The following is an 18,459-nucleotide window of genomic DNA, read 5'->3' on the forward strand; positions in this document are numbered from 1 at the left end:
AGCAGAGTAAGATTTTATGTATACTCACCTGGGCGGGTTGGATTCGAGCTATGAAGCTTTAGATCGCAGATTCTATTGTCAAGCAACCTTCCCACAATCGACGCCGTCATAGCCATCATCCAGCAGGAAGAGACTAGACGAGCGACTTTGAGCACAGTGAACAGCTTCGACACAAAAAATAAGGCCTACATCTCCCACCTCTCAAATCCTCGCGAGACGGCTCGAGCAAGAGGAGCGCCTGCCAACGCCGAGAGGTGCGACCACTGCAAAAAGCAGGGGCACTCTCAGGACTGTTGTTGGCATCTCCATCCTTATTTACGGCCAAGTCCCAATAGGATTGAGAGAGGAAGAGATTGGGGGAGACGAGAGAAAGAAAAAAGGAGATTTGGCGGCTTAGGCGTTGCTCACTCATCTAACCCTAAGGGTTATGATGAGTCGCCTAGGTCGGGTCGAGAGATGAGTAGCGGGTCGGTTTCTTTTAATTCAATCTGGCTCATCTCCAACACATACTACCATGCACATTGCATCAAATCCTGTTTTTCACGAACGAACCAAACACATTGAAGTGGACTGCCATTTCATAAGAGAAAAAGTCCAATCTGGGGAAATTAAAACCCCATTCATCAGGAGCCATGAACAACTGGCAGATATCTTTACGAAAGCTCTAGACAAATCAAATCATCAAAGCTTTCTTAGCAAAATGGGTTCTATCAATTTGTTCGAACCCATCTTGAGGGGGAGTGTTGAAGAGCAAAAACAGAAACAAAACAACAATGACCAACAGTCAAGGACTGAAGGTCAAGGCCTCAGTACAGATCATCACAGGCCTAAAACAGGGAAAAGGAGCAACCTTTCTTCCCTATGGAAGAAAGGTCGCTTCCATCTTTCCCAACCTAGAAAGGGACGTTGACATAGAGCATAGGAAAGCTACTGATAGCAAGAAGACCGTTATACTCAATCTTATATATAACAGAACATTCATATGCCTATAATCTCAAAATTTCAACTTGTAAATCATCATAGACTAATAAAACCTTCAATTACAATTTCTTCAATAAGAACCTCTTTTTCTGCTTGAGATAGAGTTTTAGCCTGCCAACTACTCATCTTCTTCCATAGTCTATCTTTGAGAAATCCAAAGATGGCTCTCTTATTCTTGCCAATTAAAGAGGGAAGGCCTAAATGTTTGCCTATATTAAGAGAAGTAGCAACACCTAATACTGCAGAAATATTATTTTTGATAGCCAGATCAAAATATTGCTAAAGAAAATTTCTGATTTTTACAGACTAACGGCCTGACTAGAAACACGCTCATATTCAGCTAAAATACTTTTCATTTTCCTGCACTCAATTGTTGAAGCATCAAAGAAGAAAAAATTGTCATCTGCAAAGAGTAAAATGGGACACCACATGAGCACCTCTACTAATACGACAACCATGAATCTCGCCTCTTCTCTCAGCTGCCAGTATCACAGCTGAAAGGCCCTCGACTTTTTTTCTTTAAATATCGTCTTTTAGGTGGTTAACAAATATAAATATCATAATATTAATATCAATAAATATTTTAATATTTTTTATTAGAATTCTTCTATTAATTAGTTATAAAATCAAACAAGACTGTCAAAAGAAGCTTAAAGTAATTATTTAGAACGTATATAATTTAATTGAGATAACAAAAGGATCACTATATAATCCAACTAAGATATAAGAAAAAATAACTTATAGATATTATGTAATCCAAATAAAATATAAAAAAATTGTTTAATTTGATAAATTAAATAAATAAAGTACCAAAATTAGTTAATATAAATTTAATTAAAATATATGCTAAATTAATAAATTTTTTAATGATATACTTGAATCTTGATTTGTCTTTAAATATATTCTAAATCTACTTATTGCTAGATATAGAAATACCAAAATAAATTTTATGTATTATAAATAGAATCATACATAGATGAATATATTATATTTGAAAATACTTATTATTGTATTAATATTAAAAATATTTATAATGTTAGATTTAAAATACATTTTTAAAATTTATTAGATAATAATAAATTAAATAATTAATATTTACATGTAATCTGCGTTGGGAGAAAAACTGGTATGTTTTAAAAGCACATCGGTTGATCTAGCTGCTAGCTGTGCTGACTATTTGAATTCGTACAATTCTTAGAGGACCAAAGTCACATGCCTTGGAGGCAATCATGAAGTCTTCTGTAGGAATCGCACGATGAGAAAGAAGTTGATTGCACAACCCACTCGACACCATAATCAACATCTTTAATTCATTAAATTTGATATTTCAGTATTAATATGTCTCACCGGCCATGCCCAAATATTATCTTTTAAATTTTAATTTTAATTAGAATATATATATTTATTTTTTAAATTTTTAGTTAGACGTGTTTCTTCCAAAAGAAAATTTGACTTAATCATTTGAGCTTTTGAAACCAACTAATCACACTAGACAATTTGATTAATATCACTTACTGAGTTTTATATTATATAGTCGTTCAATTTATATTATCTTTTTGTGGGTTTATAAATAAACAAACTGCTTTTTTATAATTCCTTAGAAAAAATAATAATAAGACCCTTTCTAATGAAGAATTATCTCTTAAACGTGGATTAAATCCAAAAATAATTTTCTCATGTTTCAGTCAAGACGCCATCGACTACTGCAGTTTCCAAGATTCCCTTCTGCTTTTATGATCAAGCGACAGGTTGTTGGACATAGACACCCACCCATCTAATGACACGTTATTCCAATCTTTTGAAAACGACGTCACCGAACGAAATGCTCGACACGTAATCATCCTTAGGCCCCACGCACGTCACACCTGTCCTCGACCTCACAAAAACAACTAGACGTGGATTCATAAGATACTACCACGGTTCTACTATTTGCACCTTAAGCATCTCAAACATTTTAGGAATCAGTCAAGACCCCCGCTATTTTCGGGCAATGGCTAGGACGGTGGCGCGTGCTATTCACTGCGAGCTCGGTGCTCAGAAGCCTGCAGTCTTGAGAAAAGAACCCGCAATTTCGGTTCAGGTTCCGGCAGCTGCTTCTAAAATTAAGGTAGCTGCAGGTGCAGGTGAACAGGATTTTAACGAGAAGATTATGTTGCAACCGAGGTTGTGTACCCTGAGATCGTACGGTGAAGATCGGGTTGCGGTTGTGAAGAATAGAAAGGACGGTGGTGACGGTGTATCGCCGTTCTTTGAGACTTTATCGGAGTATATTGAAAGCTCTAAAAAGAGTCACGATTTCGAGATCATTTCTGGCCGTCTAGCAATGGTAAGTCTTTAATATTGTTATTTAGTATAAATTCACAGTGTATCTTATGCAGCTACAAGTGGAAATATGATCAATAATCAGAACTTTGTCTTCATTAGTACGTAGCATGGCACAGTTTCATTAGAATAATATGAGATTTATCTTGTGCTTGAAGCCTCCTATGCTGACATTTGACAATTTTTCTGGTCTTGTAACGGCGCGAATTACGCCGGTGTAAAGAAAGTTATAATGATAATTGTGCAACATTTATGTGTCTGTTCAATGAAATTAACTAAAGAATGAACTTAAAGTTTTATCACGAAGAAGGCAGACTCATGGAATAGTTTTTGCAGATTGTGTTTGCTGCAACTGTTGGAACGGAGTTTGTGACTGGAAACTCTGTATTCAGGAAGATGGATGTACAAGGGATTGCTGAAGCAGCTGGCGTGTGCTTAGGCGCTGTGACTTGCGCCGCGGTTTTCGCCTGGTTCTCTAGCGCTCGCAATAGAGTAGGCCGTATATTCACTACGAGTTGCAATACATTTATTGATTTGCTAATTGATGAGATTGTTGATGGCCTGTTCTACGAAGGAGAGAACAGTGACTATTCTGATGATATATGAGAAAAAGCAAGGCATCCGAGGAGTTGGGTTCCCATTTTGATCACCGGTATGTATATGTATATATATATATATAAAGAATAAACCTAACTAGAATTACAGATTGTGCTTAGAGCTATTGCTCATGTTATGAATCATGTGGAACCACCATGCTTGTAGCCTGGTGGCGAGGGGGCGTTTGTGTCCTAGGGTGGGTGTCGACCCACTTTTTCCCTCTCCAAAACTATGTAATTGTTGAAAAGAAAATAGAACAATGATCATGTGGGTTGTAGGGCATGTATGTAACACAAATAGAGGGGTTTATAAGCATTTTTAGATTTCAGTGAATATTAATATAACTCCAGTCCAATCTTTTGTATAATCAAAACTATAATCTATACTTGAGTGAAATTTATAATTTAATATTTTAGTGAATCATTTCATTATTGGAATGTTGTTGCTGTTGTGTAAATATCTTGGAGATGCCCTTGATGGTAATGAGTAATGAATGGTTCTCCAATCTCCTAGTACTGCTGATGATATGATGTGGATGTTGTGTCGTATATTTCCTTGTGGCAGGCAATGAAGACAGATGATGAAAAGATAGAATCGATCTGCACTTGCAGTGTGCCAAAGGTCTGTTGTTTTTAACAAAAAGAAATTAATTGCGGATTAAGAGTGAATATAATTTCTTTCAATCGTTTGTGGGATCAACTCAATATCGAAGCAATTTATACACTAAAATCATATAATATTTAATGTACAATGTTTTTGTCAAACATTCATTGATTGTTGTGTACGAGAGAGACATATATCAGAACTTTACTTTTATGCATTACATGGTCAATTTGTTAAGTGATTTGTTTATTTACGTGGGTGTTTGGTTTAGATTTCGTTTATTTTATGGTCAGTTAATAATTTAATTTTTTATTTATTTAGATAATATTTTTTTAATCACTAATAATAATTTATGTTAAAATGATCTAATATAATTTATTTTTTTTTATGATTCATAATGAATAATTATTATTCTAAAATTATATTTTATGATTAAATACTTGTGATATTTTCAACTATAATGTCTCTGATCATAGATTTCTCAATTAGTAAAATTCAAATTTTAATTTTTATCATGAAAATAAATCTTATAAACTAATGATAAATGAAATTAATTGTAATATTTTTAATTATTATAACTATTTTTTTATTATATTATTAAAAATAATATCATAAATGAAATGTACTTAGAGTATATTATACTTCAACGACTATTTATGTATAAACAATAATTAATAATTTTATTAAATAATTTTTTTTAAATAATTTAAATTATCAATTACCAGTTTTCAACTATTGATTATTAGTCGCCAGCTATACTGCCATTGGTCGATATACTTTGAGATTAACTTTTTACTCCTTATATTAATTAATATTAATATCTAATATCTAATCTATTTAGTTTATCATCGAGACATAATAAAAGGATCCACGCGAGCACAAAGACGCAAAGTAGCTATTTTTGAATTGTTTCAAGTAAATGCACATTCGCCCCTTTTTTGGACAGAATAGATAAATCTCTTTTTTTTTTCTTCTGTTTTTTTTCTCTGTATAAGTATAATTTGAAATTGTGAATTTTATATTTTTACACACATATACATATAATTCTGAGATATAAAATATTTTTTATATTTATAGTTATATTTTGATATGTATAATTTTTATTTTTATATGTGTATTTATTTTGACATAAAATTTAAATTCATAAATTTTTTTATAAATTTTAATTTATTTATTTATTAAATATTTAAATTACATTTCCTATTAAATCACAATTATAATCCTAACTTAGCATTTTAATTATACTTTTAATATTGTACTAATTAAAAAAATAGTTTGGTAGTTAAAAATTATTTTAATCACAAAACTAACACTTTAATCCTAAAAGAATAATATCAACTATTTTTATATTATTAATTTATATAATATTAAAAATCTCTTAATAAACACTTGTAAATAATTTTTATAGAAAATTAGAAAATATTTTTAAAAATATTTATTTTATTAAAAATATTATTATTAATTTTAAAATATTATAAATTCTATTAAATTTTCTCCATAATTCAATTTACATTAGTAGTTTGAATCAAAATAATTACAATATTTATAAAATCTACAGGTAAACGACTGTTATGTAATAAATATTAGATTTTGCATTATTTGATAATGTTAGTTAATTTTTTTAAAATTTTTAAAATTATCTTAAATTTGCTCGAATTGATAAAACACTAATATAACACCAAAAATTTCATAAAATTATTAGAATCAAAATTAAATTCTTAGTGACTCACTTGATTTCTTTTAAAATATTCAATGAGCATAAATAATTTCTTTATTTTTTAAACCTACTGTAATTTAAGATTTTATTTTTTCTTTACTACGAGATTATTTCTTTTTAAGGAGTATATTTTCCAAAAAAATAAATAAATTCAACTAAAACAAGAGAGATCCTTTCTCTATGTATATATGGTCTTTCTTTATTTTTCTTTGTTGATTTAAATAAAGAAATAGTATATAAATAAAGTTATTGATTTAATTTTTCTTTTCATTGTTGGTTTGATTTCTCTATTAAGGTTGTTGTTTTTTTCTTTTTCCTTTTTTTAGTTTTATGTTTAGACATTGAAAACGTAATAAAATACAGAAATAGTAGTAAAGAAAAGTAATTGGAGAAGAAAGGAATTTTCTTTGTTCAATAGATATTTAACAAAATTAAGTTACTGAATCAATAAATTTTTAAATTTTTTTAATATTTTATTGACTTACAGTGTCATGTCAATATTTTAATCGGAATTTGCTATTAGAAAATAATCTTTCAAAAAAAACTTAAGATGAATATAATTTTTATTGATTTTGAAAACTTAGTTAAATTATTGAATCCTACAAAATTTAGGTTTTTCTTTTTAATAGTTCGGGCCATCGTTTTTCTTTTTATAAACTTGAACAGACGTTATATTTAAATTTGGGATCCTAGTGTTATTCTTATTATTACTAGCAATTAGCTTGTGTTAATGGATAATTATTGATAATCTTTTGATCTAAATTTTTAGTTTAAATATTTTATTTTAATTATAAATATTATATTATAATAAAATAATTTTATTTAGCTATTGTTTTATTTTAATAAGCATTTAATATTATTATTTTATTTCAATAATTTTAATATTTAATAATTGTAAAAATATTAAAAAATATAATAAATATACATTAAATAGTGACATTATATAATCACTAATTTTTTATTATATTTAGTTATCATTTTATATTAATAGAAATTTAGTAATTTTTTTATTTAATTAGTATTTAATATTATAATGTATTTAATATTATCATTTTATTTGATTAATATTTAATATCAATAATTAATTATTATTATATAACCACGTCAAAATCATATATATTTTTATTAAAACTCTATGTGATGTAGTTTTATAAAATATTGCCAAGTGAAATTTCATGAAAAATTTGACATACTATATATATATATATATATTATAAATTATAGATTTTGGTTGCATAGGAAAGTTAGAAATAGTGACGCTATAAAATATAAATTAATTAGTTAAAAATGGACAATTTGAGAGAATTTGATTTATTATTATTTGTAGTGGCTTAATTGCCAAAACAATTTATATATCTTGCATTTGATATTAAATTTAGTATATAATGTTTAAAATTTTTAAATTTCAGTATTATATTTTAATATTAATTTTATATCTAGTATTTAATAAAATTATCAACTAAATCGGTTATATTTTAGTAATATCAAAAAATACTGTTGTTATTTAAATATTATATTTAACATATAAAAATAATAAATTAAATTAATATTAGAGTTATTGACTCGTCTCATTATTAAAATATTATTATTTAAAAATATAAAATTAGTTTTTCTTTTTAGTTTTAGAAATTTTTTATTATTACTAAAATCCATGCTACATCTATGAATTTGACTAATAATTTTATTAAATATTAATTGTAAAATTAAAATATAATACTAAAATTTAAAAAATTAAAAAATTATATATATTAAATTTAATAATAAGTAAAAAATACAAATTTTTGTGCAATTAAACCTTTTTTTTAATTGTAAACTTTAAATGGGATTATCCTAATTGCATTTCCAGGCTCACATGCTACGTGTACAAATACTCTATGTCATCTTTGCCTACTGCTAAAGGCACGGTCACGTGAGGTGTGAGGTGAAGTGAATATTTGGATAAAAAAGTTGAAAGCAAAAGGATTTTTCTAATTTTAGAATTTTTTATTACAGAACCGCAACAATGATTTTTGTCCAATTCTATTTAGTGACTAGAAACAAAACTAAAATTTTAACCGCCTCTCCATTTGTAACCTAAACTGTTTTTTATTTGGTCTGATTTTCTATATGCTGGTTCGATCCACTTGTGTGCCTTAGTCTGTGGCTATATGCATGCCTTTTTAATTTTTCAGTTGCTTTCCACTTCTTAGACTCGTTATCAAATTTAGCATATAAATTTTAAAAATTTTATTGATTCAATTTATAATTAAAATATTATAATTTAAACACATAAAATTAATTTTTTTTTCTCTAGAATTTACTATGCTTATGTACTAAATAGTAAAATTTTTTAGTAGTAAATATGTCGATTAAGTCTTTTTTTTTTGTCGCTAAAATTCATGTTGTGTCAATTTCACTGAAAATTAAAATAAAAATTAATATTTAAATTAAAAATTTAAAAATTGTGTGCTAAATTTGATAACAAATGCAAAATATAAAATTTTTAGCGATTAAACTTTTTCTTTTTTCTTTTTTAAAGGATTAATTACTAAAAGTTCATTACTTTCCACCTTTTTAACATATTTATCTAATTATTTTAAAAATTACAAAATTAGACCATTTCTTTTATGTTTTTTTACAAATATACTATCCAATAAATTTTTTTCTTTTTAATTTTGACTTGAGATAATTGATGTGGAACACTAATTGTATATTAAAAAAAAAAAATTGAGTCAGCAGATTAGTTGTTGATTCACCCACTTAATAAATTAATGCATGCTATATCAGAAAAGAGGGGTGGAATACTTCATGAAAAGGATCCATCTACCTTTTTATTATAGTTCTTCATTCTCCTTGTTTTAGTATTAGGATTTTGAGAAAAAGAATTAAGATAGAAAATTCAGAAGAACCAGGTGTCGGAAGGAAACAACACAAATCCTAGCTCAAATTGACCTAATGTCACGTTAGTAGAATGTTCCACCGTCTATTCATATAAACAAACTTTCATTGGTGATTTCAATAGCTTCATCATCATCTACGTTGCCTGTTGTTATAGCACGAAACTCTTTCAATTGTATTTCTTTAAGTTATTGAGTAGGAGGATTTAAGCTCTGCCACCTGGGCTCGATGACTAGGCATGTCTAATTATTGGCTAAATCGGAGTGGTTGAACCATGGTACAATGATTAAGCTGAGAGCTGTCTTTCAACTTTTTAGGTTGAGGTTTTAAGAGTTTTGATCAGATAAAGTCTGGAGGCTATGACGACCGAGCTTACTAAGTTCTTGACGAGAAGAGGATACTAGTGATAGCAGTAGCGTTAGGGGAGAAGTTAATTGTTGAAATGATAATTGATACAACAGAAACAGAAGTTCATATAAATGATATGATTAAATAATTATTTATGATTATATATCTCTTTAGCATGACCACTTGATTAAATTTGGAGAGAAATGGGATGGGTGCTTAATGGTTGGTGCAATTACAAGATACTGCATGTGTTTTGCTTTTTCTATTCGAGGAATATGAGAAATTTGATTGTGCAATAGTGTTAAATCTATTCTCCGCATAAGTTTGAATTATGGATTTAATAGACATAATTATTGTATAATCTAAACTCAATCAAATCCTTGCTGGAATAGACTGAGGTCAACGAGAAACTTTAAGTTTTATTATTATTATTACGGTGATCATTGATTGCTCGTGGTGGTAACGGTGGCTGTTGTTGTTTATTTGAAAAATAAATTTTGAAGCCAAATCAAAACTCACCTTTGTGATACAGTGCGTCCCCATTTTTTTTTGCTGACTCAATATTCTTTTACGTTTAATTATTTCCGATGCCACGTCAATAAAAGTTATTGAATTTTTTTGTCTGAATATATTTGAAAGAAAAATTGTAAACATTTGATATATTTTAATAAATCTCGAAGAGATTAGATAATCTTATAAAAAATGTGAAAGCTGAGGATTTAATTGGTAATTAAGTCTTTTTAATTTACAAATACATGAATCACAAGAGAGATGCATTATGAGGTGACCCATTCGGGCAGAGTAAGGTGTCAGTGCCTTCTCTCATGGATCTGACGATTAATGCTCCTACCAAAATCAAAATACACACACAGAAAAATCTCACTCTGTTATTATTATTGTAACTAAAGCCAAATCAATGGCGGTCCTTAGCTCTGTCACACTCCTTCCTTCTCCATCTCATTTTAACACCAACCTCTATCGCTCTTCTTCTTCTTCTTCCATTCCTTTCTCTCTCTTCAACATTCAATCCAGACGTCCACTCTCCACTCTCATTTCCAAAGCTAACGCCGTCTCTTCACCATCCACTATTTCTCGCTTATCTTCCACTTCCGTCGGCGAGGACTTGCCGTCAGATTATGAAGATTGGTTACCTAAACGTCAAGGGAAGAGGAGAGCTGGCATTTTGCTCCATCCGACGTCGTTCAGAGGGCCCCACGGTATTGGAGATCTCGGGGATGAGGCTTTTCGCTTCATTGATTGGCTTCATCACTCTGGTTGCTCTGTTTGGCAGGTTTATATAATATTAGTTAATTAATTGCGTATGATAAAAAACTGAATTTACTCTTAAAGCTATATGTAATTTTATTTTATCATGCTATAATGCCAATAATGCAGGTGCTTCCTCTTGTACCTCCAGATGAAGGAGGATCACCATACTCAGGCCAGGTCGCATTTCTTTTCAACTCCTATATCAAATAACTGCGTTTTTAGCATTTTGATGCAACAAATTGATATGTGCACCACTAATAGGTTCACTAGTAAGTGCTCTGAGGGAAATTGAAAAAATAAATAATACAAGGATAATAACAAAGTAAGAAAACTTGTTAAATATAGCTGCCATATAGTATGTGATAAACTGAGCTATGCAAGTTACTCAACGTACAATTCTTATTGTTGTGGGAGTTACTAGAACCTCTAAATGCTTAAATAATGTACTAATTGATTTTTGTGGTTCTTAAAATAGTTCCTACACATTTGGTGCATATATGTAATGCTGATCTTATTTTTTTTTTTATTTCAGGATGCTAATTGTGGTAATACTCTCTTAATTTCTCTTGAAGAGCTTGTCAAGGATGGTTTGCTGACAAAGGATGAGCTGCCAGAGCGAGTGTAAGGTTTTTTTTTTTCCTTATACATCACTAATTAAGCTTAATGACATAGTCTTTCTGATATTTTTGTATTTAATTACTATGGTGTCATTTATGCAGATGCTCTGATCGTGTGAACTTTTCTGCTGTTACTGAGCTAAAGAATCCCTTGATAGCTAAGGCAAATCATACTGTTGCACTTTTTTACGCGTCTTTGTCTTGTGAATTCTTGTTTTCATTCTGCATGGCTGGTTTTTCTTGATATAAAATTACTTTTTTTAATAAACTCAAACAAGACCAACTATAAAGGAATTGCAAGATATTATAGAGATGAGTAATGTTTTATCGTATATGTTTTATTTCATTTACTATGGATTTTGTTGCGTGGCTGTTGCTTTGTTTTAATTTATGATTCTCTTTCTAGTCTTTTGATGTTACTATGTGCACTCTATCACTGCTTTGTTGTTCCTATTGGTCTTGCTTTCAATAAGAGGTGGGATTGGTGGTTCTTTTGTTGTCAATTCTTTTGAGTATATATTTAAGTATAACGGAAGAAAGTTTTCAGCAAAGGGAAAAAGGTTTTCTGGGTTTATAGAGTTTTGCATGCTGAATTTTTATTTGAATTGGCATATTTTAAATAAGGTGTCTAATTTCAGCACCTCTTTAGGCTGCAGAGAGGCTTATTCTGAGTGATGGTGAACTTAAAATTCAGTTTGAAGATTTTCGCAAGGACCCCAATATATCAAGTAAGACCCATATTGTCTTTGAATCAATCATTCATGCTCATGAGTTTTACTACTTTTGTTTGAGATTCGTAAGTTTTTGTGCAAAGCTTATTGACCAATGCTTCCAGAATCGACCTGCTAAGGAATTACTGGGTCTACGAGAGCAATACTTCGAATACTTTTCTTTACATTTTCCACTAACTGTGGCTGTCCTCGTCGTGAGGAGAAACTATATTGAAACTTTATCTACAAATTATTGTTTCTAATGTTGAAAATCTCTAATATCTTCAGGCTGTTTTTGGGGATAGAAATATTAAGAAAGTGGGTAGGAAGATCCTGGCGAGGATTAAGCTTAACATGAAAAGAGAGATTGATGCGTTGTCTGTGATATCTCCTACCAAACACTTTTCCTCTAGTCTTTCTTCTTAACTAGAGAAACAATAGCTGAACAGGTTTTGGTTGGTCTTGGTCAATGGATCCAACACATGAATGCAATTATAATTATGTGGTCAAAGTTACAGACTTCATATTTTAATGGAAGTCTTACTTGATTTCAATGTTTATCATATAAATTTTTGAAAGGTTTATATTAGATAAGAACTATGGGGTTGAAGTGGTATAAAAAACAAATGGAATTGAGTACTATTGGTACATTGGGACAACCAATGAGCTAGCAGTGGGGGCTAGAGGTAGTTCTTCCAATCTCGTAACCCCCTCCCTCCAGTCTACTTAGTGGATTCAAACTTGATACCCGTAGCTGTAGATTTCTAATCTTTACCCCTAGGCTGTCCCCTTGTGGACAAAGAAGACGTGATCTTGGTCTTTACCCAGTTGTCTCCTTTTGCTTAAGATATTTTGGAGGAAAGAAACATGAGAGTCTTTGCAGTGGAGGAGGGATCTACTATAGAGATAGTTTGCTACAAGTTTTATACTTCTATAATTTTGGGTTGTCCTCCTTTTTATGTTGTAAAGGGGAACAAAATATTTAGTTTCTTGATCATCTCTCTTATTCTGCATTTACTTATGTGTCTGTCTTAATTGCCCCTTAAGTGCTTAAAATTACTACAGGCTCTGCTCTTTATTTCTTGTTTTTATAATACTCCTAACTTCTTTTCCTGATCTTGTAGGTTGGCTGGAGGATGCAGCTTATTTTGCTGCTATTGATGATACTTTAAATACCTTAAATTGGTACGATTGGCCTGAATCTCTGAAAAACCGCCATCTTGCAGCTCTGGAGGGCATTTACCAAAGCAAAAAGGATTTTGTAAGCTCGGGATAGACCCTTCTTTCTGTTTATTGATTGCTTTTTCACAACATTAATGCCTGTCTCATGATTACCCTCAATGCTGTGGTTTGACCTGCACAGATAGAGATTTTCATTGCCCAGCAGTTTTTGTTCCAGAGACAATGGCAGAAAGTTCGCAGCTATGCACAGGAAAAGGGTATTAGTATAATGGGTGACATGCCCATTTATGTAGGCTATCATAGTGCTGATGTTTGGGCAAATAAGAGGCATTTTTTGCTGGTAATCAATCCCTTTCTTATCCTTAGTTGCCTATGCAGGTGTAATGGTGCCCTTGCTAATTTTCATGTTTGTCCTGCAGAACAGGAAAGGCTTTCCTCTTCTAGTTAGTGGTGTTCCCCCTGATGCCTTCAGCAATACTGGTCAATTGTGGGGCAGGTTTATCCTAAATCAAATATTACTTTGAAAATACATCGGATATTATGGTGATATAATGCATTCTGAATGGATCTCTATACTTGTGTAAATAGCTGCAAATGTTCATCTTATTTATTTGCTTTAAAGAATCTTTTAAACTTATGTGGAAGTCTAGATATGGCTCTGATAGTGCAATTTGGTTTCTTTTTAGCTGAAAGAATGACTGCCTAGTACACTATATTCTTCTTCACAGATTTTATCTCCTTTTATTTATTTTGTATACCATTCAGACTTCTATTAGATTTCTTGAAATGCCATTTCATGCTTGCAATATGTATCATTTTACTGTTCGCGGAATTGGAGTGAGTGCTCAGAAAATTAGCTGTGGCTCTGGCCTGCAAATGATGCTAGACTATTCACCTAAAACAATCACTATGTCTACAGTTTATTCATCTGAATAAACTCCTTTTATTCCAAGTATCTGGCAACTTGTTCTATGATATTCAAGATATTCTGATGTTCTATCCTATTATCATCACCTTGCTTGCTGATATTGCTTGAGCATAAACCTTACAGTCAATAATTCAGTTCAATATATTAGCAACTTACCAATAGAATTTGTCTAACTTGAAGCCCTCTCTATGATTGGGAAGCCATGGAGAGAGATAATTATTCATGGTGGGTATGCCGTATACAACGAGCTCAACATCTGTACAATGAATTTAGGATTGACCACTTTAGAGGTTTTGCTGGCTATTGGGCTGTTCCTTCTGGTGAGAAATTTTTTAATTTGATTAGATTGATGTGAGTTTTGCTGAATAAATGAAGGAAATGATTTGGATTATTGTGCAGATGCAAAAGTTGCAATGGTCGGAAATTGGAAGGTCTGCTTTTCTGTCATTTTAATTGAATTACAATTCGGTAAATTTTCCTGTTATCCACTAGATATTATTCTGATGACAGTAGGCTGGGCCTGGGAAATCCCTATTTGATGCCATCACCAGAGCTGTTGGAAAGATCATCATAATAGCAGAGGATTTGGTATGTTTTATCAGACAGAATACAAAGAACTTTTTGTTTCCTTTCTTTTCTTGTAGGATAGCTATGATGAACAGTATTACTTGTTAATTGCTGAATATATTTAAAAAATTGCTAAATTGTGGACACAAGTTTAACTTTACTTTTACTGGTATGGTTTATTGAAATTGAATAAACTGTCATCTGTTGGGACAGAGTATTTCTTGAAGATGCATCTTAAATTTTGAAGAAATAGCATTTATAGCAACGAAAGACAATGTGATGCGAATAAGGAAAACATCAAGAAAAACAAATTTCAAAGAGTCAAGAAATTTTTAGAATTTTGGTCTAATATATTCACTATTTCAATAGCCAAAGTTATTTCTATAATTTCCAGTTTATTTCCTAGCTAGTATTACTTTGCAATTTTCCTAGTTTAGGATTCATAGTTTAGGATTCATAATACAAGTAGTTTTAGGTTACTTTAGTTTATATTTATCTAGGCTTGTAATAGTTGAGGGTGGAGTTTTAGATTAATAAACAAAGATTTCCTGCAGATTGCTACTCTAGAATTGGGTGTTTGAAGACTCCTAAACTTCAAAATATTGACTCTTAGAAGGGGTTTTTCTTTTTCTCTAGTCCTCTGTTTCAAATCCGAAACTGTTAAACCAGACCTTAAATTCAATCTTAAACCTTTATTTTCCGTGAAAATCAACGTAGAATAGGTTATCTAAATCTGTCCATCACAATCAAGTTACGGAATTTTATTATGAATTTCTATATCATTATAATGAATGCCCAAAATATTTTGTATTGGTAAAGGTTTGATTACTTGCTTTTGATAAATGCTCCTGATTTGCTTAAACCATCCATTGCACTTTGAATGGTTAATTTATAGTTTATCACTTCTGTGTTTGTATTGTGCAAGTTTAAAGACATTGACAAATAATACATGTAGGTTGTATGAATGGTTGAACAACATAATGAGTTCAGTAATTGAATTGTAGGCCAGAGCAGTGTGTGCTCTGGTCAACATGTCTGCCATCTATTGGATGTCGGTTCACATTTTGAAGGCTATATAATATTCTTATTGTTTTCCTATTCTAATGAAATTGAAAAATAGCTTTAGATGGATAGAAGACAGTGGGATGAATTTGTGTGAGGAAATATTTCGTTTGCATATTCAGTCACTTGTTAGAGTTCTAATCGATATATTGTGACATTTCAGGGAGTTATCACTGAGGATGTAGTACAGCTTAGAAAATCTATTGGTGCTCCTGGAATGGCTGTTCTTCAGTTTGGTAAAAAGACGTTTCTTTTTTTTCATTTTCGTAATAAATGCTTGCCTCTAATCTCTATATGGTCGCCTTGATGCATGTATGGTGCATCTTGTAGTTAAGTTCACTGTTCTTTTTGTCCAGGTTTTGGAAGTGATGCAGATAACCCTCATTTACCTCATAATCATGACGCAAATCAAGTTGTATACACTGGAACTCATGATAATGACACGGTAAAGATTGCCATCTTTAGACAGTCAATTAAGCCTCCACCCAATTTGGTTGTTAAGTTTTAGACACTAAATGACATGTAGCAACTATTTCTGTTTGCTTAATTTTGATATCAGATCATTCTGTGTACATTAAAAATTGTGGCCATCTTATAGTTGGAAGTTTATGTAATTTATAACAGATTCGAGGTTGGTGGGACGTGATAAAGCAAGAGGAGAAGTCAAATGTGAGTGATTTTAGTAGGATAGCTTGTCATTACCATATGAAGACTCACATCTATACATGTAACAAGGGCTTATGCTTTATGGTTGCTTATTTATCACACTGAAATTGCTAATTCAGGTATTGAAGTATCTTTCAATTGCTGAAGAAGATGAGATCCCATGGGCACTCATCAAAGCCGCGCTTTCATCAGTAGCCGAAACTGCAGTAATACCCCTGCAAGATATTCTTGGATTGGGGAATTCTGCCAGAATGAATATTCCTGCTACTCAGGTAAAGGATATGGCCACACATACTTTACTATAAATGGCTAATGGACTGTGTCATAGGGTTTGACTGTCTTGGTGTATCCAGCCCTCTATTTAATTTGGCTTGGAGAAATCCCACTGGAAAATCATATTAGGAGGCTTTGGTATGCTGCCAGTTTTCATTAATGCCAACCCAATGCTAGATTAGATACTGTAAATTTTAGCGTGCTTTAGTTGGATGCACCTAAAAAATTACAAAAGATATGCATATAATTCTGTCATTTTCAACTTTAAGTACGTGAGTTTTTTTTCATAAATTAGTTTACGTGGTTTTGTCCGTTAGCAAAATTGAGTTTATTGCCATAACAGCATTAGTTTTTGCTTATGTGGCATGCATTCGGCTGACGCGAGTCACTTTTTGCTATTGTGACATAACTCCTTTTGCCATGTAAGCGTCACATCAGCAAATTAACTGTAATATGACAATATATTTAATTTTGCTAATAAATAATACCACGTGTATCGATTTGTCATGAAAAAGTCATGTACTTAAATTTAGAAAAGGTAAAATTACATGTACGTTTTCTATACATTTTTCTAAAATGTTTTCTTAATTATTTAAACTAATGTAGAATTAGAGATTCAATTTAATGTTAGGCTAAAGCATAAATGATGTTATAATGATTCAACTTTGATAATTTTCATTGAAACCATAACTAGTGCTGGCCAAAAGTAATTAATAGCTGAATTCATAAAAGAAAATTGAAAAGGCATATATCTATAAATCAAAAGATTAAACAAGCTATATACAAATAGAAATTTTTCTTAATTAGATAAATGTTTTTCTTTTGTTATATTTAATTTTCACTAAAATAAGTCATTTTTGTCTAATTCTTTAGAGCTTTTTCATTACTTTAAACTTATTACTTTTTTGTGTTCTTTCTCAGTTAGCTTTAATATTAGTAAAAATTGTCTTAATTAGTTCCTATTTATAAAACAAAAACGAATGAAATGTTATAACTGTAATATTCTGAACTGTTCAAACTTGACTCGGATTCGGCTCGTGTTTTAACTCGTTCTAGCTCTTTCAAAATATCTCAAACTCTCGCTGATCCCTATTATTTTAATATAATTTTACCGGGCCAGCTTGAACAAGGACATATTTGGATTGGCTCCGCTCGTCTCGTTCTTGTCCTACTACTAGTCCCTAATCAGTCCACCTCCAGATCTACCAAGCAAGTGAAGTTGGGAGTTGAACAGAGCTGATTCCCATGGGATTGAGATGATAATTTTGTTTAACATTAACTACTGAACTGTGGTTTTTTTAGTCACTTGTCTGGTCATCTGTTCATATACCTTTTTTAATTATGGATGCAGTCTGGAAACTGGAGTTGGAGGATACCTTCTTCCTTGAGTTTTGATCACATGGAGAAAGAATCAATGAAACTGAGGGATTTGCTGTCTATGTATGGGCGGATATAGTAGCGAGCTAAAACCATAGATGCTACTGGATTTAGATTTGCTTCCACGAGTTTCAATAAACCTTCATTTATTTTAAGCTGAGATTTCTTAGAGCCTGCACCTTAAATTGTAGATTAGCCATTTTGCTGTAAAAGTTGTTTTGTTCCTGCTTGAATAAGTCCATGCATACTTGCTTTGTAGAATGAATGAATCAGCCTGACCTCAAGTGAGATGGCAGAGTCTGATTTCAAATGAATAAAATTTTACTTGTTTTTGTCCCTTGACATCTTTATTTTCCACGCAGC

General features: G+C 31.1%; 2 protein-coding genes across 4 annotated transcripts; both read left to right on the forward strand.

Annotated features, from left to right (window-relative positions):
- The first annotated feature begins 2,890 nt into the window (after positions 1–2,890).
- Positions 2,891–4,723, forward strand: LOC8274925 (stress enhanced protein 2, chloroplastic). Of its 2 annotated transcripts, XM_002528634.3 has the most exons (3): positions 2,891–3,307; positions 3,640–3,955; positions 4,465–4,723. In XM_002528634.3, exons 1-2 carry the CDS (start codon positions 2,972–2,974, stop codon positions 3,907–3,909), a joined length of 606 nt encoding a protein of 201 aa, XP_002528680.1. In that variant the 5' UTR covers positions 2,891–2,971; the 3' UTR covers positions 3,910–3,955; positions 4,465–4,723. The 2 variants fall into 2 exon arrangements, with proteins under 2 accessions (XP_002528680.1, XP_015580541.1); XM_015725055.3 differs by lacking the exon at positions 4,465–4,723 and having other exon boundaries at positions 3,640–4,315.
- A 5,477-nt stretch (positions 4,724–10,200) lies between these two features.
- Positions 10,201–18,433, forward strand: LOC8274926 (4-alpha-glucanotransferase DPE1, chloroplastic/amyloplastic). 2 transcript variants are annotated; one of them, XM_002528635.4, is made up of 16 exons: positions 10,201–10,736; positions 10,841–10,891; positions 11,247–11,335; positions 11,434–11,494; positions 11,981–12,059; positions 13,166–13,302; positions 13,405–13,563; positions 13,643–13,719; positions 14,332–14,471; positions 14,551–14,582; positions 14,665–14,739; positions 15,944–16,016; positions 16,137–16,225; positions 16,405–16,449; positions 16,566–16,718; positions 17,840–18,057. In XM_002528635.4, exons 1-16 carry the CDS (start codon positions 10,362–10,364, stop codon positions 17,957–17,959), a joined length of 1,755 nt encoding a protein of 584 aa, XP_002528681.2. In that variant the 5' UTR covers positions 10,201–10,361; the 3' UTR covers positions 17,960–18,057. The 2 variants fall into 2 exon arrangements, with proteins under 2 accessions (XP_002528681.2, XP_015580553.2); XM_015725067.3 differs by lacking the exon at positions 17,840–18,057 and adding an exon at positions 18,071–18,433 and having other exon boundaries at positions 10,203–10,736.
- Positions 18,434–18,459: the final 26 nt, after the last annotated feature.

Source organism: Ricinus communis, chromosome 7, assembly GCF_019578655.1.
Source record: "Ricinus communis isolate WT05 ecotype wild-type chromosome 7, ASM1957865v1, whole genome shotgun sequence".
NCBI classification, from domain to species: domain Eukaryota; kingdom Viridiplantae; phylum Streptophyta; class Magnoliopsida; order Malpighiales; family Euphorbiaceae; genus Ricinus; species Ricinus communis.

Excerpts from the sequence above, each read along its gene's own strand:
- LOC8274926 (XM_002528635.4), top strand. The coding sequence starts at position 10,362 with ATGGCGGTCCTTAGCTCTGTCACACTCCTTCCTTCTCCATCTCATTTT. Across the intron at positions 14,740-15,943 it reads TCATAATAGCAGAGGATTTG|GGAGTTATCACTGAGGATGT; the intron begins GTATGTTTTATC and ends GTGACATTTCAG. Across the intron at positions 16,450-16,565 it reads AGCAAGAGGAGAAGTCAAAT|GTATTGAAGTATCTTTCAAT; the intron begins GTGAGTGATTTT and ends TTGCTAATTCAG.
- LOC8274925 (XM_002528634.3), top strand. The coding sequence starts at position 2,972 with ATGGCTAGGACGGTGGCGCGTGCTATTCACTGCGAGCTCGGTGCTCAG. Across the intron at positions 3,308-3,639 it reads TTTCTGGCCGTCTAGCAATG|ATTGTGTTTGCTGCAACTGT; the intron begins GTAAGTCTTTAA and ends TAGTTTTTGCAG.